At 48.3% G+C, this 17,635-nt stretch overlaps 1 protein-coding gene across 3 annotated transcripts in view; it reads right to left on the bottom strand.

Annotated features, from left to right (window-relative positions):
- The window catches only part of LOC117605394 (uncharacterized), a 41,582-nt gene that overhangs the window by 988 nt on the left and 22,959 nt on the right, over positions 1-17,635 (bottom strand). The window contains exons 3-7 of one of the 3 annotated variants that reach the window (XM_076693190.1): positions 10,802-10,849; positions 9,980-10,453; positions 9,620-9,901; positions 5,400-9,539; positions 29-5,369 (exon numbers count right to left, since the gene is read on the bottom strand). In XM_076693190.1, coding sequence (XP_076549305.1) covers positions 29-5,369; positions 5,400-9,539; positions 9,620-9,901; positions 9,980-10,453; positions 10,802-10,849 — 10,285 coding nt within the window. Of the gene's footprint in view, positions 1-28; positions 9,540-9,619; positions 9,902-9,979; positions 10,454-10,801; positions 10,850-17,635 lie in introns of all 3 variants that reach the window. The other 2 variants (XM_034326673.2, XM_034326674.2) reach the window with 2 other exon arrangements.

Genomic DNA, 17,635 nt, shown 5'->3' with positions numbered 1-17,635 from the left:
CTAAGGATTAATTATTCCGATAACTTACGTGCATTGAAGACAAGGTCCCGACGCGGACCTAATGACTTCTCCAACGCGGTACGCTTGTCCGCGAATTTGACAGCCGCTTCGTTTCGCGGCTCCCTTGTACGCGTGGGCGTGGAAGTGAGGCGGCAACGTGGTCGTGGTGGTGGTCGTTGTCGTGGTGACGTTCATCGACGTGGCCATCGAGACAGGACACTCGTATCTCGGGCAACAGAAACCGCTGATGGGCTCCTCGTGACATCCTGAGATCGGTGGCGGACAGCTTTGTTGTAGACAGATAATGTCGCTTCTGAAGCAAAAGCAGAAGTCGCAAGGATCGTCTCTAGGTATCTGTTGAGCCGATACGTAGACCTTGCCACCGTATCGGCAAGTGCCCGGTCCGTAGATCGCTTGATCGTCTTCGTCGGGGTATTCTTCCTCTTGCCCTGGGAAGGGTGGAGTTTCCTCACCAGGCACCGGTTGCTCTGGATATTCGGGTACCTGCGGAGCTGAGGTACTCGTACTTTCGCTAGGATGTTCAGGTGTTTCGGCAACCTCGGTCTGATTAACCGGTTGAACGTGTTCTTCATCCCCAATCGTGAGCTGACCTTCGGGCAATTCTTCTTTCTCGGTTGTCGGAACAGTTTCTGGTGACGTAGCTCCGTGACCTGGATGACCTTCTACTTCTGGTTCTTGTCCTTCGTCCGTGGGTTCCACGAGACTGGGTTCCGTTGGAAGAGGATGAGCTTTCGTGACGTGTTCTTCGACAGACGGTTCGGTAGGCTGTGGACCTTCTCCAGGTTTCATCGAAATACCTTCCTCTTTGGGCTCTTCAGGTATCGTTGGTTCCACGGTACTCTTCTCCTCGGGCAGTTCCGTCGATGGTTGAACCGTTTGCTCTGCTTCCGGAGTTCTTTCAGTTTCTGGCTGTTTCTCTACTTCCTGTTCGGTCGATGATTCGATCGGAGCTTCAGTTGGCTGAACTTCCGGAGGAACAGCAGGCTGCGGTTCTTCCGACGGTTGGCTCGGTTCAGGTTCCTTCGTCGAGACTTCCTGTTCTTCGGGAACAACCGGCGCTTCCGTGGATTCTACCGTGACAGCTTGTTCTTCGCGAGGAGAGGTCGCTTCAAGTTCTGGAGCCGGTGTGCTAGGCGATGGTACTGGCTGTTCTTCAGTAATTGGAAGTACAGTCGACTTTTCTTCAACCTGAGGAGATTCAGTTGCGCTTGGTGTTTGTTCTTTGATTAGAACACCCTCTGTAGTTTGTGGAGTCTTTTCTTCTACAGGTTGTGCCGTCTGTTGTTCAGCTTCTGTTGGTTTCTCCTCTTCTGGAATCTTTTCAGGTTCCTCCATAGGCTTTTCTTTCTCTGCTTCTTCGGTAGATTGTGCCTCTTCAGGGAGGGTCTTCACTGGTACTTCAGTACCTTCTTCCTCTGGAAGGACCTTCTCTGGTGCTTCAGTAGGTACAATCTCTTCAGGAGTTTCGCTTGGAATTTCTTTCTCTGGTGCTTCGGTGGTAACTGCCTTTTCTGGTGCTACAGTTGGAATTTCTTTCTCCGGTGCTTCGGTGGTAACTGCCTTCTCTGGTGCTACAGTTGGAATCTCTTTCTCTGGTACCTCTTCAGCAGGTGTTATTCTCTCGGGAGCCTCAGTCGAGTAGCCTTGTTCAGGTGCTTCAGAGGTTACTTCAGGAAGTTTCTCTGATACTTCAGGAAGTTCTTTCTCTGGAGCCTCTGTGCTAGGAGCGATCTCTTCAGGAACTTCGGTGGCTTTCACGGGTACCTCGGTACCTTCTTCCGGCACCTTCTCGGACACTCCAGGAAGTTCTTGCTCTGGTGCTTCACTAGGAACTGCTTTCTCTGGCGTTTCAGTTGAAGCAGCTTCGACAGGTATCTTAACAGCAGGTTCAGTCGTCTTTTCAGTCTCCACTGCCGGGGTTGTTTGAGCTTCAGGTTCTCCCTTTTCTTCTTCTGCTGGTGGTTTTCCTGTTTCCTCTTCCATTGAAGGTGCTTCTGTCTGTTGCGTTACTTCTGGTACAGGTTCTTCTGGTTCCTTCTCGGTAACAGATGGTTGTTCCTCGGGAATTGGACTCATCTCGCTTGGCACCGTTGTTGCTTTCTCTTCAGGTACACCTTCTGTTACGGGTTTATGTTCCTCGATTCCATCTTCGGGGAAAACGAAGTCAGGAACTGGCGTGGAGCCGAGTACCGTTGGTGAAGCGGTTGAACTAAGATGTTCTTCGGCTTCAGATAATGGCATCTTGGTCGGTTCTACAGACGTACCCTCTTCTACGCTTGGTTTTTGAGTTCCCTCTTCAGGTTTCGGTTCTTCGGGAGTTTCAACAACTACTGGCGCAGCAGTTTCCTGTTCAGTTGACGGTTCCGTTCCTGTCCTGACATCGAGGGCTTCTGTGACCTCTTCCTCTTTCTCCGTCGCATGTTCCGGAACTTGGAGTTTAGGTGATGTTGTAGTTGCAGGTACTTCACCTTCGACTGGAGCACTTGGTACTTTTTCAGTCGTCGGTTGCTCTTCCGGTCGTACAGGCTGTTCTGGTTCTGTAGGTTCTACTTCCTTAACTCCTTCCGTGACTGCTTCTTCGGTCGTTTCAACAGGTACCGTTTGCTTCTCCACTGCAGGTTCAGTTTGTTCTTCAGGTAATGTAGATTCAGACACTGCTTTCGGAGTGGTTATTTCAGGTACTCCTTCAGTAACTCCTTCAGAAACTACAGACGGTGTTGCTTCTTCAGCAGGTGAAACTGCTTCGGGAGTTTGTTCCTCCGCAGATGGAGTAACTTCTGGTTGCTTCTCTTCAGACACAGCGGGTTGTGCACCTTCTTCATGTACCTTTTCAGTAACTTGCTGCTCTTCTGTAACTCCTTCCTTTTCTGGTGTTACTTCAGGTTCGATGGACACCGATGGTTGTTCAGTACCAGCCTCAGCAGCTTCGCTAGAACTTGGTATCTCGGGTAATTTTTCAGGTTCTTCAGGAAGCTCGGTGTGGTCTTCAGCAGCTTCCGTGGTCGCCTTAACCATGCCCTCGGGTGCAGGAGTTTCTTTGGTTTGTTCTTCAGCTTCGACCGTAGGTACCGGGGGTTGCTCAGTTTCAGTTATCACGCCTTGTTCTTCCTCAGGAAGTGGTTTCTTGGTTGTTTCCGCTTCTTTGCTGGTTTCTGTCACAGTTTCTTCTGTGGCTCCTTCGGTACCAGTTGGTTCTTCCTTAGTTACTTCCGGAACAGTTACTTCTTCAGAAAGAGACACTGGAGCTAACGTAGAGGCTTCTTTTACCGTTGGTTCAGTGGGAATTTCACCTTCTGCAGACGAAGGTTTAACAGTTTCTTGTTCTACAGGGGTGACTTCCTGTTCTTCACCTTCTGTGACCTTTTGCTCTGGAGTAGATGTTTCTACTTCAGCAGGAGAGGATGGTCTTTCAGTTTCCGCTTCACTTGGTTGACCAGCAGTCGATAGTCCACCCTCTGTTGTCGGCTGTTCAGGTTGAACAGGTGGTTCTTCTTCAATCGGCGTTGGTTCCTTTTCTTTCTCTTCTTCAGGCTGAGTAACTGATTCTACGGTACTTCCTTCTTCCAATGGTTTCTGACCTTCGGTAACCGACGGTGGTTGGCCTTCTGAAGTAAGTTCTGGTGCCATGGATGAACTTGGAACTTCGGCTGCCTTGGTAACACCTTCTTCCGGAACCACAGGGGAAACTGTTGCTTGTTGCTGCTCTTCTTCAGGTTTCTGTCCTTCGGACGGCTGTTCGCTCGTTGGTTTCATGGTAGAAGCTTCAAGTTCCTTTTCAATTTCAGAGGTAGTTTGTTCTTTCTCACCGGCTTCCGTTGTTACGATCGTCTGTTCTTCACCAGCAGCTGGACTCGATGGCTGTTCTTCAGGAGCTTCGACTGGTCGTTCGGTAGATGGAATCTTCGTTACCTGCTCTTCTTCAGCCTTCTCCGGTGTACTTGGCACTTCCGAAGGTTCTTTCGTCTCCTCTGCAGGAATTTGACTAGAAGACTCTACCTGCCCCGGAGACACTGGACTAAGCGTGGTGTGCTCTTCAGCTTCTTTGGCAGTTTCTCCGACGGGAGTGGTTTGTACGTGTTCAGGCTCGGCGGATTTAGGCGTCGTTTGCGGCTCCTCGGTCAAACTAGGCGCAACAGTTTCTTCGCTGGGTGTGGGCGCTTCAGGTGCTGGGCTCGTCGATGGTTCCTTAACGCCTTCGGCAGGTTCCGTTGTAGGTTCGCTGACCGAAGGTGACACAGTCTTCTGCTCCTTTTCTTCTGGTTCGATCATATGATTGCCAGATTCCAGACCCGCCGTAGGCGTCGAGTCGCAGCTGTACATAGGGCAGCAGGCGTCTTTGCCCGCGTACACGGGCATGCAGTTGGACAGATGAGAAGGTGGCGGTGGACACTTAACAAGGTCGCATTGAATGATGCTGCTGACGCACTGACAACGGAGTTGACAGGCATTAGCAGGAGGCACAGCAGAATTATTGCTGTAAGATTGTCCTTCGACCAGACAGTTGCCTTCTCCTGGAATCGCTGCTGGTACGTGAACCGGATACTCTGACGTCGTTTCCTGTTCAACTTCAGCTGTGGTTGTCTGTTCGACAACTTGTTCGGTCGTTACCTTCGGTATCTCCGCATGTGGCGTAGTTTCTGGTTGACCTTCCTCCTTGGTCGGTTTCTCAGTCGATGGTTCGGCTATCTTCTCCTCTACAGATGGAGCTTCTGTTTCCTTTTCCTGAGGAGTTTGCGTAGCTTCCTCAGTCGGTACGGTCACTTTCGTTGCTACCTCTTCAGGAGGCGAGACTTTCTGTTCTTCTTCCGGTAATCTTGTTTCTTGAGGAAGTGCTGTGGTTTCGGAGACTTCAGGCTGAGCGGATGATACTTCAGGTGCTTCAGAGCTGACACCTACTTCGGGCAGTTTAACTTCTTGTTCAGTGGTTTCTTCGCTTGGAACTGTTGGTGTCGATGATACTTCAGCTGGGAGTTCTGGTTTTTCAGTAACTTCTTCGGGTACCTTCTCTTCTTCGGCAGGTTGTTCTGGAACTAATTTAGGCACTGTTGTGGGTTCTTCAGGGATTGCAGGAGCTTCGGTCGATTTTTCTTGTGGCACACCACCCTCCGTTTGAGCTTCTTCCGTTGGCGAGACTCCTTCTTCAGCACCGATCGTTGAAACTTCGGGTACCTCTTTTGGAACTTCTGTTGGCAATTCAGGTTGTTCCTTAGGAACGGGTGTACTAGTAGCTTCTCCTGCACTGGGAGTTTCTGTGGGTACAGCTTCAGCACCTTCGGATGGTTTCTCTTCAGCACCTTCGGTTGGTTTCTCCTCAGCACCTTCGGTTGGTTTCTCTTCAGCCACTGGACCTTCGGATGGTTTCTCTTCAGTCACTGGACCTTCTGTTGGAACTTCTACAGATACTGGTACAATTTCCTGAGGAGGTGTCGCTTCACTTGGTTTCTCTTCTTCCACAGATTTTTCAGTTGGCTTCTGTTCTTCAGCAAGTCCTTCTGTCGGTGTTTGTTCCTCGCTTGGCCTTTCAGTTGGTTTCTCTTCCGCTGAAGGTTTCTCTCCTTCAGCAGGTACCTGAGTTTGTTCTTCCTCTTCAGGAACTCCTTCTTCGGTTGGCTTCTCTTCCTCTGCAGGTTTTCCAGTTACTTCTTCCACAGGCTTCTCTTCTTCAGTGGGTTTTTCTTCCTTAGGCTTTTCCTCTGCAACAGTTGCTTCAATTGGTTTTTCTTCTTCAGTAGGTTTTCCTTCCTCCATAGCCTTTTCAGCTGGTTTTTGTTCCTCAACAACTCCTTCAGTAGGTTTTTCCTCCTCAGCAGGTTCTTCAGTAGGTTTTCCTTCTTCCATGGGTTTCTCACTTGGTTTTTCTTCTTCAGTAGGACCCTCAGTTGGCCTCTCTTCTCCACTGGGCTTTTCTTCTATTGCAGGAGCTTCAGTTGGTTTCTCCTCTTTTACAGGTTTTTCTTTCTCAATAGGTTCTTCCTCAGTTGGTTTCTCTTTTTCCACTGGCTTCTCTTCTTCAGCTGGTGCCTCGGTTGATTTTCCTTCCTCTGCAGGTTTCTCTTCTTCAGCTGGTGCCTCGGTTGACTTTCCTTCCTCTACAGGTTTCTCTTCTTCAGCTGGTGCCTCGGTTGATTTTCCTTCCTCTACAGGTTTCTCTTCTTCAGCTGGTGCCTCGGTTGACTTTCCTTCTTCTACAGGTTTCTCTTCTTCAGCTGGTGCCTCGGTTGTCTTTCCTTCCTCTACAGGTTTCTCTTCTTCAGCTGGTGCCTCGGTTGACTTTCCTTCCTCTACAGGTTTTTCTTCTTCAGGTGGTGCCTCGGTTGACTTTCCTTCCTCTACAGGTTTTTCTTCTTCAGCTGGTGCCTCGGTTGACTTTCCTTCCTCTACAGGTTTCTCTTCTTCAGCTGGTGCCTCGGTTGACTTTCCTTCCTCTACAGGTTTCTCTTCTTCAGCTGGTGCCTCGGTTGACTTTCCTTCCTCTACAGGTTTCTCTTCTTCAGCTGGTGCCTCAGTTGACTGTCCTTCCTCTGCAGGTTTCTGCTCTTCAACAGGACTTTCAGTTTCCTTTTCTTCTTCAGCAGGTCCTTCACTTGGTTCTTTCTCTTCAGGCTTTCCTTCTTCAATAGGCTCTTCAGTTACATGCTCTTCAGAAGCAGGCATTGCAGATGTTCCTTCCTCTTCCATTGGCTTTTCAGTAGGCTTCTCTTCTTCAAGAGATGGCCTCTGAACGCCTTCCATTCCCTCTGGTCGTTCTTCAGGCTGCTTCTCCGTTATTCCTTCGTCCTCTTTACGTTCAGAAATGGGACCAGGAGTTGGTGTATGTTCCTTAACCGGAACTTCAGTTTCTTCCTTTTCTGCTTTGGTAATTGTTTCCTCAGTCGATGGTACTTCAGCCATTGGTCCTTCGGTTGGAGCTTCCTCCTTCACACCTGTAGGCTCTTCCGTCTTTTGTTCTTCCGGTGCTGCTTCAGTGGATGATTCTTTGGTCACTGGACCTTCAGTCTGTTCAACAGCGGGTCGTTCCGTGGATTCTGGTTTCTCTGTCTTCTGCTCTTCTTCTACAGTCACTGTTGGATAAACCTCAACCGTTGTGCGTTCTGTTGGTCTCTCACCTTCAGTTGGTTCCTCAGGTGCTGCAGAAGTTTCAGCTTCCGGTGTAGTTGCCTCTTTTGGAACTTCTTCCACAACAGGCTTCTCGCTTACTTCACCTTCTTCAGCTACTGGAACTTGTGCTGTACTTGCTTCCTCAGCTTCAGGTACCTTAGCTGTGACTGGAGTTTCTTCCACACTTGGTTTCTCAGTCACCTGTTCTTCGGCTGCTTCAGTAGCAGGCTTTTCTTCTGGACCAGCTGTAATTTCTTTCTCTTCTTCGCTAACCGGTTCCTTTTCTGTTACAGGTTTCTCTTCTGGAACTTCACTGACTTCCGTGGATGCTTCTTCAACACGTGGAATTTCCGTCGAGGGGACAGCGCCTTCGGTAACTGCTTTCTCAGTTTCTACCGTCTGTTCTTCAACAGCTGGCTGCTCCGTTGGATGTTCCGGTGCAGGTGCTTCAGATGCATGTTTCTCGGGTTCTTCCTCAGCTGGTTTACCTTTAGTAGGAGTTACTTCTTCGCTGAAATCACTGACTTCCTCGGAAGAGGTTTCTCCAGATTCTTGAATGGTGAGTCCTTTCGTTGGCAACTCTTCTGCAATTTCCTTCGACGGTGGAACTTCGGACGATGAAACTTCAGTACTTTCTTCCGGTACACCTGGTTTCTCCGTTTGTTCAGTTTGTTCCTGTGGAGCCTGTTGCGTCGATGTTGAGATCTCTTCACCAGGAGTAATTTCGGTACCTTGAGGAGCAACTTCCGTCGTTTCTTTCTGTTCACCTGGAACCTGAGGAGCTTCGGTCATCGCTGGAGCACCCTCTGTTTTTTCTTGTTCTTCAGGCACCGAGGCTTCAGTAGCGGAAGGCTCTTCTGGTATCCTTACATCAATTCCTTCTTCTTCGCTAGGCGTTGTCTCTTGTTGCTTTGGAGCTGCTGTTGTTTCCGCTACTGGAGGAAGGTATGTCGTTGGTGCTTTCTCAGGTGCTTCAGTAACAAGACTTCCTGGCACATGGAATTCTGGTGGTTTCATGTCGACGTAACCTTGGGTCACGTGAACTTCAGTGACCGCTTCCTGGTCCTCAGCTTTGCTCTCGTGCACACGCTCGGTCACAGGAATACCAGGAGGTCCTTGCTCCGGAATCTCAGGGAGTTCTTCCTCTTCAACGGGAGGCTTCTCTGTCATAGCGGGCATGAGTTCTTCTTCAGGAATAAGCGAGTCCTCTTTCTTGGGAGCCAATGCAGGCATTTCTTCAGGAGCTTTGTGTTCCGGCATTTCTGGTTTCCGTTCAACCGCAGCCTCGGTAGTTCCTTGTTCTTCGGGAAGAACACCAGCTTCCGTTGGTTGTTGCTCTTCTGGGCTAACTTCTAATGGTTTCTCTTTTCCTTTCTCTTCAACCGGAGCTTGTTCAGTGCTTGGAATTTCCTGAGCAGGTTTCTCAGAAGATACTTCCTCAGGTGTCGCAGCCTTTTCTGTTTCTTCTTCAACTGAAGCTACCGTCGTTACCTTCTGTTCCGGTTCTGAAACGAGCGAAGGCGTTTCCGCTTCTTTAGCCGCTTCAGTCGTTTGTTCTTCGACCAAACCCTTAGCCGTAGTTACTTCAGCTTCAGCAACTGGCGACGTCTCTTTTTCCTCGCTCGGAAGCTCTGGCGCTTCTGTAGATTTCTCAGCTCTTTCAGTTGGTTGCTCTTCTTTGGTCAAGGTAGCTTCAGTCGCGCTTGGTTCGTGCTCCAAACTAGGTACACCTTCTTCGGTTACCTTCGTTTCTTCTTCCGGTTTCTCGGTACTTGGCAGTTCAGGCTGTTCTTCTTTCTCTGGCGTGACCTCGGTTTGTCCCTCTTCCGGCATCGCTTCTTCGGTAATCGGTTTAGGTTCCTTCTCTTCCTTCATCGTAGTTGCTTCCTCAGGTTGAACCTCTGATTTCGGTGAAGACGACTCCGGTACTTCCGGAGCGATCGACGGTTCAGTGGCTGCTCGAGTAGCTTCTTCTTCCGCTATTTTAGTCACTTCTTCACCCTTTTCTTCAACGGCTGGTGCCTCGGTTGCTTCAGTTTCAGCTTCCTGAGATGGTTCCGTCAGCTTGACTGCCGGTTCCGTAGGAGAAACAACGCTCTCGGTCGTGTATTCTTTCGAAACTTCTTGCTGCGCCGTTGTAGACTCTGGAGTAGCGCTTTCTTCTGTTGGAAGTTCCTCCTTCTTAGGTTCTTCAGTGGCAGCGGATGAAGCTTCGGCAGGTTCCTGGGTGCTGCTTGCTGCTTTGTGATCCTCGGGAATAACGTTGTCAGAACCTGGGAAGGATTCTTCGGTCGTTTCAGGTTCCGCGGCCTCCTTCTCGGCTTCCATTACGGTCGATGCTGTGGTCTCCAGGATGTGCTCCTCGGTAGACACTTCCTCTTCTTTTGGTAGCATCACGACACCACCATGTCCGTCATCTTCTGTGCAATAATTCAGGTTATGTAGCGACACGCGTAAAAGAAATTTCATTACCTGTATAACATAATTATGTTGTTCTTACCACACTCGTAGGTCGTCGGGCAACATTCCCCTTCGGGCGGCGGCACAGCGGTGCAGTTCTTTCCGTGGGTCTTCATGGGCGTTCCGCAGTCTTGGACCGCGCACGCGATGTCACCGCGGAAACAGTAGCAATGTTGACAAGGTTGCGTCGAGTAAATCAAATCACCGTCCTCGTAAATCTTTCCTTCGTGATAGCACTGCGGCGTCGCTCCAGGAGCCATCGTGGTTGTCATTATCAGGCCAGGCGTCGGTTCAACCGTCGTTGAAAGTTCCTCGTCGTATTCTGTTGAAGATTTTCAATCGATTAACCCAAATACTTTCATTAAATAACATTATTGAATAATGTTTCAGATCAACTCACCGCAATTGTATTTGACCGGACAACATACGCCGGGTTGATAGACTGGCCTGCATCCAGCCACGCGGAGTGTGCACTCCTGCATCACGCAAGTGGTCCTGTTCCTGATGCAATAGCACAACTCGCAAGGATTCTGTGGATCGACGGGCAATTGGGCACCGTCCGCGAAGAATCTCTCGTTAACGTTGCAGCCATAGTTATCGTGGAAGCCGAGGGCAGTGGAACCGGGCATCGCCGGTGCGTTAGTGGTCGAGGTGAGTAACTGCACCGGTACTTCCGGACAGGTAATCACGGGACAGCATTGATCCGGACGTTTCTCAACGGTACAGTCCTGGCCGATCGCCTTCGTGAACGGGCAGACTCTCAGATAGCACATCAGCATCCGGTTGTGACAGGTGCAGTTCAGACATGGCTCGTTCGTGATTATTCGGTCACCCTCGTTGTAGTGCTGGTAATTGTAATAGCATCCGGCTGTGGCTGTTGCACAAGGTATCAAATAATTAGATATTCATAATTAAGATGTATCACTTATCTAACCTAAGGACTGGTAAATTTAAGATTTACTTTCGATTTACGATTCGGTGCGACGCGGTGCAATCTAAGGAGGAGAAGCGTTCGCAAAACGGTGTACACGCGACACGAGGATCGAATAATGTCGGACACTCTTAATATTCATCGAAAGGATCGATTGAAAGCGACGTCGTGTAAGAATCGTTGAAACGGCACGTGCCATCGTCTGTTTGGCTGCGATACAATTAACGTCACGTCGGTGTCCCGTGCTCGTACATTGATTAGGGGTAATAAAAGTCACTACACTGTACGTACCTCCATCGTATTCTGCTACTTGTGTGGTATACTCGTCGTATACGGGCGCTGTAACAGAAACGATAACCATTCCGTTAACTTCGTCTCGTGCTTTTCTCATTTTTATTTGGAAAATTTATCATTTTTCAATTTGCCAGGTTGAAATTAGATGTACGTTATTAGGTAATCTAGGATTAGGAGTCAGACCGTGGAACGCCGCAGAATGCGACGGCAAATAATCTTGGTAGACTCCATTTCCCATGAAATTCGCAGGGAGACGAGTCGTGTCTCCGGTGCGTGCAGTTTATCATAGTAATTACCGGCGGGATGCGTTTGTCCGGAGGGTGAACCGAGGCTTAACAACGAAGTGAGTCAAAGCGTCATATGGCGCGAACGTGCGTGGGCGAATTCTCGTTAACACCCTAGGCCCCTAGCCGAACGAATTGTATGGCGAGTGCACATGGAATACACAGAACTCTGTGCGCTCGCTCTCCCTTTCTGTTTCTCTCGTCGCTTTTCTTTCGGCCGTTTCGTTGACACATCCGAGGCAGTAACGCGTATCCGTGAACTCTTTCGCGCATTGCAATCCGTACGGATCCCTCGGAGTCTCATCTTACGCCCGGTGTTTTCGCAATTTCTTTCGGCAATTCAAGTGCCGCCATGCGCGCCGCGTCTGACTCGAGCGTTCGATTGTTCGTGAAAAACGACGCGCCACCCTTCGTTCTTACCCCGATAGGCTCTTCTCTGCTCTTTCTCCTCGACACGCGTTTTCGTTATCGCGTACGGAGCGCCTCTCGAGGATGCCAGAAGAATACGAACGACAATCCCGGTAACCGTGAATTTATGGAATCCACGAAGGGCTGTACGAATTCCCAAACGATACATTGTGTCCTCTTTTCGAAAGTCTTACCGGCGGTACTCTTTTTTTTTTTTTTTTCTCCTTTGAAAAACCGTCCAGGAACTCCTTGAAATGCACAAAACGTAGCCGTACGCGGATACGTGCAATGCGAGGCAAAGGTTTGCGAATGTCCACTATAACCCTTTCATTGAATGTACCGAGCTGGCAGATTTATTACATGCGAAGATGGGTTACGAACGTTTTTCTGGGTTTTATGCTAAGTCGACTTCCTCGAGTCGCGTTTTTTTTCTTTACTCTCGAAAACTTTCGAGCATCCTTACTTATTTTGAAAAGGAACGAGATAGAAGATCTCTGATTTGAATTTAATACACTTGGGAATTTAGTAAAATAATCAGGGGTTAATTATAAATGCATTGACGAGGGAAATCGATGACGAGAACCGAGCCGGCTAAGAATAGGAAGTGTTGAGAAGCACGCGTTCGTGGTAGAGGTGGGAAAACGGTGGGAACCGAGTAGTCAGCTCGATCGGAAGTCGATCCGCGACTCGAAGGCGCGAGGTTGAAATGCGCGGCGCGTGCGTTTCCGCAAGGTGCTCCCGTCCAGCACGGACATTCGTTTCCATGCGTGCGTGTCGCAGGCGAGCCAAGGCATATTCGAGAATCAGCATTCCACGGCGCGGAGCGTGCAGGCGGTTTCCAGCGAATTGAATTGTACTGGGAAGGCACACCGAGGTCCGTGAATGGAAGGGCCATCGCGTCTCTCTCGCGAGTCCCACGAACGGCTCCCAGCCGCGTGCCTCCACGTTACACGGGGCCCATCACGTACGTGTGTACATTGCTCCACCGAGACGATTCTTGTCTTCCACGGTGCCTGTGCTAAATTATTGCCGCTGTTCGGCTAGCTTCGCTAACCGTCCCCTGACCAACGACGCTTCATCCAGGTGTCAGCGTATCACGCGTGATTACAATCGCGGATTACCTTCGCTTTGTATTCGTTCAACGAGGGGATAAGGAGTCCCGAGAAATTTACGACAACTAGATTTCCAGCAGAACGCTACAGGTGCGAGGAATCACTGTTTTACCCGTCTACGAATCGTTGAAGGGGAATAGTTCATTATCTCCTCGTGGATCCAAAGACAATCGATGAACGATCAATTAACGGGATTGTTATCGATGCGACAAAGAATCTCTAAGAACAATGTGTCCCGTACGTTTCAGTTGCGCGCTTTTATCGAGGGAGGAAAGTTCCGGTGATTTCGTAGCGAACAGGTGGTTTAATCACGGAACTCCGTCGTTCTCGTAATTAACCAAGGACAAACGACCGGCCTTTGCAGGCTTATCGTGTTCAACAATAATCGCGATCTCGCCTCGAGGAACGGGTAAAAATTCATGTATTCGCACGAGCGGTAATCGAGGTCAGATCTTATTCATCTCGAAGACTGGCAACGAGTCATTATGTAAGTCAATGTTCTCCGATTATCCGACTCTTGCTCGCTCTTTACCTCGGTTGCTTTTCAATTACCGATCCTCCTTCTCCGTACCGAATGTACTCCACGCGACAGCTACTTGAGAGAAAAGGAGAAATAATTCAGATACCAGTCGGAGGGAAGAGGAGAGATTGAGTCGAGCGAGTGCAAAGGCATTGCGCGCGGGTTATGAAATCATCCCCGACGGCCTTGCCTCGCGAAAGTTCATTACCATCAACCGCACACGCTCCGATGAGCAGCTGGTTTCTCTGCTCTGCAACGCGTATCGCGTGCACGAAATTCTGCACTACGTGTCTACCAAGGTCGTGGTTAACCTCCACCGCAACCACCATGGAATCCTTCGTGGCAACCGTGAAAAACAAGATGAAATCATTCCGAACCTCGTTGTGTCAAACGAAGTGCTCCGTTAATACGTTTGCCGCAAATGATAATTCGATTTTAGAATTCGAACAACACGGGTAATATACGAGTTCACTGATGATATTTAATTCATTTCGAACGATGTTGTAACTATTTAGAGGATCTTCAGCTCGTTTCCTGTATGGTAGTCTGTTACGCAAACCCGACGTACCAGTTTGACTTATTTGTAGAGAAGTCCATTCATCGTTTGTTAACACATTCACAGTCATTGACGTCTCGTAGTCTTTTCATATTTTAACATAATGTGTTTTTATAATGTGACGTTATCTCTACTAGAGTCTGTAAATCCTAGTAATTAATTTAGATGTTACATGTCATCGATTGGTCATTAAGTATTAAGTATTCAATCTTATTTTAGATCTTTATATCATCAGGGTTATATATTTACAAATTATTTCACTGAAGGCCAATTTATTAACAACCGTCTGACGGCGGACCATGGAGAGAGCCCTAATTCTAATCATCGTACATGTTTTTTAAATTTGAGTTTCGATTCACTCGGACTCCGTTGTTGAAGGGTTAATGAGGGAAATAAAAATTCCCGTGATGAATCGGAAAGTATCGACACTGGTACTCGCTGCGACAGTCAATGTCAATGTCATTGGTAGCTATCGAGCGTGTTGCGTGGAGAGAAGTTGGCCGACCGGTTCTGCCGTAATATGCGAGTATGTACTCGTTCACTGCGACGAGACTATTTCGAGGACAATCATAAATTATCCGCTATTTTCAATCGAGTTCATTGCCGCTTACTCGCGATAAGATGAAAAGTTGAAGACAGGTGGCTTGTGGCCAGCTTCTGACGTCAGCTATAATTTGTTACGCTGTAATTAGATGATGTATCGCATTTGTAAACTGTACGTACGTTTGATAATTTTGCAAAAAAGAGACTAGGAAGCGTTAACTACTTCGAGTCTATCCATCCTGTTCGTCATCCTCAAGGTTAGGAATTTCGAAACCACCTTCGTAGTTAACGAACGGTGAATTAATTCTGAAGCAACAGACACCTACAGTTTCTTTTTGATTCTAATTCGATCTTACAAAACGTTCCAGCCCTTTCATGAAATTATTAATGATCACAGATGCTCAACGTACATCCTGTATCATAAACTTGGATAGAAAATTGACCTTCCTTCGGTAGCAGGAGAATAAGCGTAACTGATTTTTCCCCAATAAGCGAATACCGTAGGAGGAAAGGAGGCCTCGGCATTCCAGGCTTTCGCGATGCCTCGAAGGAATTAATACGATCATTTAATACGTGTCACGACCAAGTTGCACCCACGCGTTCCGTTATACCCCTTCGTCGAATGACCGCCGCTGACCTCGTCACCTCGGTGGTAAGGTAACGAAGAAAGGCGGGGAGAAGGATGAAAGTAGGAAAAGAGCAGAGGGAACGCGGGAACGAGCAGGTCCTCTTACGAAGTATGTACCAGTTACAACGGGCCTCTCTTCTGCATTCTACTGCATCACCAGACCATCATCCTCGGGGCATCGTCGGTTTATCGTTTATACCCAGCTGTAGATGCTGGCTTCCGTCGTAAAACGTGTGCGACGATGATCGTAAACGAGAGGAAGCGATAAGGGTTCGTAAATAGAGCAGAGAAGAGCAAACGAGGCTCGTCGGAACGAAGGTAGGGAAAGGTGAAAATCCTCGAGCGTAGTTGTTTCAAGGTCAGCTTGTAAAGAAAATAACCAGGTGAATGGTTGAATTCGGATCAATGGCCTGTGTTCGTCGACGAAGTCACCGTTCGCCTCGAGTGCACTCGACGAATCTTCGGCCACGGTTACGTAATGGTTTTAGGTACGAAAGAAACAAGGCGTTAGGAAAACCAACTAATTATGCAGGAGTGTTTGTACAAAGCACGCTGTTCGTGTACCTTTGTTAATGGGAGTTCACCGCTACGTTTACTTTACCGCTCCTTTACACGTCCCGAATTTTAAGTGCCCGGCCGAATTCGGTGTCTGGCGTGGCGGCGGACCGACGCGACGCAACGCGACACCGTGATCCTCGGAACAGCATTCGACGCGCGTCAGGGTCAAAAGACGCGAGCTTACTCCTGCTGGTCGTAACGGAAATTAATTACTCCTCTAACGAGCTACGATACACGGCTATGCTCAAACAACAGAGGTAAAAGCAAATAAACTAGAATGTGTTTGTCCAACCGTGTTTGATATCCGACTGCTGTTTGCCTGGTAAATGTACGAAGAAAATGAGGCTTGAAATTACCTTGCTTTTAATTAAAACTCGTCGAATGAAGTGTACGGTCTAAATTCTAAATTAACGAGTTCGTTTAATTAAAGGAACGATCTTTATTTAAATTTTGAAATTTAACGATTTTTTAATCTTACGCCGTTAAAATTGCACAGTATTCAATTTCAAAGCTTTTCTTAATCTTCTAATAAATTCTAGCTTGACGTAGGTGAGCTCGATTAATCTCACCGAGGAATTTAACGGTATCGATTTTGCAACATGGTACCAAAGTTGCGCGTAATGGAAATTCCAAGGACCGAGTTCTCGAGACGTCAGCTTACTCGATAATGTTTTACAGGAAGCGTGTTGAAGCGGTATCGAAACGGGTAACAAGGAAGGACAGTTGAACGATACTCGAAGATAACGACACTTCGGCCGGCATTAAAGCATAAATATGGAACGGCCGGAGGGTCAGGTGCGACGACATGGACCGTAAGTGGGCAACGGTGAAGTACGCGGTCAGTGACATCCCGACGAAGCCGTCTCTTCAGGGCTTACAGGTTTGACCAGAATTCACAGCATCACGTGGATGCAGGCAAGTATAGGAACCGCTATTCGTGCAGCTGTGTGTACCAACGACACGCATTCTTTTTTTCCTCTTCGTGCTTCCGTGAAGATTTCAAAATTTCTTTCCCTCGTCTTTTTTCAAATCATCATTTTTAGAATTAAATCAGATAATCGAGAATAATTTGAAAATCGTTGGAACGGTGAACGAAACTAGCAGGTTTTTGCGGCTCGATTACTTCGATGCCTCGGGAATAACGATTATTTTCTCGAAAGCAAACGTCCGTCAAACGAGCCGATCCTCTGGAAGAAATGCTGGCAGATGGTGGCTAGATCGCGTCGATCTCGATGTCCGTTCGCTTGAAAGGGAAGCTGCGATAAAAACGTGCAAGGTGCTCGAGCGAGGGACAAGATCACCCAGTGATCTAGTTGAAAAAAGGAAGACTCGGTGAGGCTGGGTTCTGCGCGAGTAGTGGAAGAATTCAATCGTTCCCCACGTCCATTTGTCCACACCTGCTGTTCGTCGAAGCAGCCGTCGATGCGGCCAATTGTCGTCGCGGGGATCGGGGGGGGAATGGCAAAAAACGACGCATCTCCAATGAGTTCTCATTGACGATGCAACGTCGTTTTTGCACGTCGCTCTGTTCGAGGTAGCACGCTGTTCCGAGAATGATCCTCGCCCTCTGTACGTACAAAGTGGAGAAACAGGATCGATCGTGAGCTGGCATTGATAGATCAGGAAGGGGGATGACTAAGATACAGGAAGCAATTACGAACGTTAATATTTGCCGCAATTTTTTCATTTTTTCTTTTTCTCTTCATGTACCAGGAACACAGAAGGATGTAGCGACGTTTACCAATAGGGGAAGTCGATGGAGATGGACATTAACTTGGTATCAATTCCGGATCAAGCGTCATCCCCTATTCTTTTTCGAGTAATTAGAATTCGATACGAATAATCTTTTATCAATGATCAAAGTTTCCATGAACTTGAACTCCGTATTCATCTGACGCAATGGGTGAAAGTGTTCGACCGGTCTTTAGAATTTCGATCGTAACACGAGGAGGATGACTAATCGATCTCGGATGATTTCGATCGATCGTGAAGAACGCAGCAGTCAAGGGATGGATAGTCCCTTAACGTAATTCAAAACCGGCTGGACGTAAACGGAAGAGGCTTATGCGATACCTCGAAGAGAACTTGGCTCGTGATGGTGAAGACGACCCGAGAAGCATCGAGGAACGAATATGGTGCGCCAGGTCCATGGGAAAGCACCTTGGGCCTCGACGTGGCCGATGCCAGAGGTGAGCATTATGAGGTAAGACGATTCTACTCGT

This window comes from Osmia lignaria, chromosome 3, assembly GCF_051020975.1.
Source record: "Osmia lignaria lignaria isolate PbOS001 chromosome 3, iyOsmLign1, whole genome shotgun sequence".
Taxonomy (NCBI): domain Eukaryota; kingdom Metazoa; phylum Arthropoda; class Insecta; order Hymenoptera; family Megachilidae; genus Osmia; species Osmia lignaria.
Note: the sequence above shows the minus strand (reverse complement) of the source record. Positions and strands in the feature narration are given on the sequence as shown.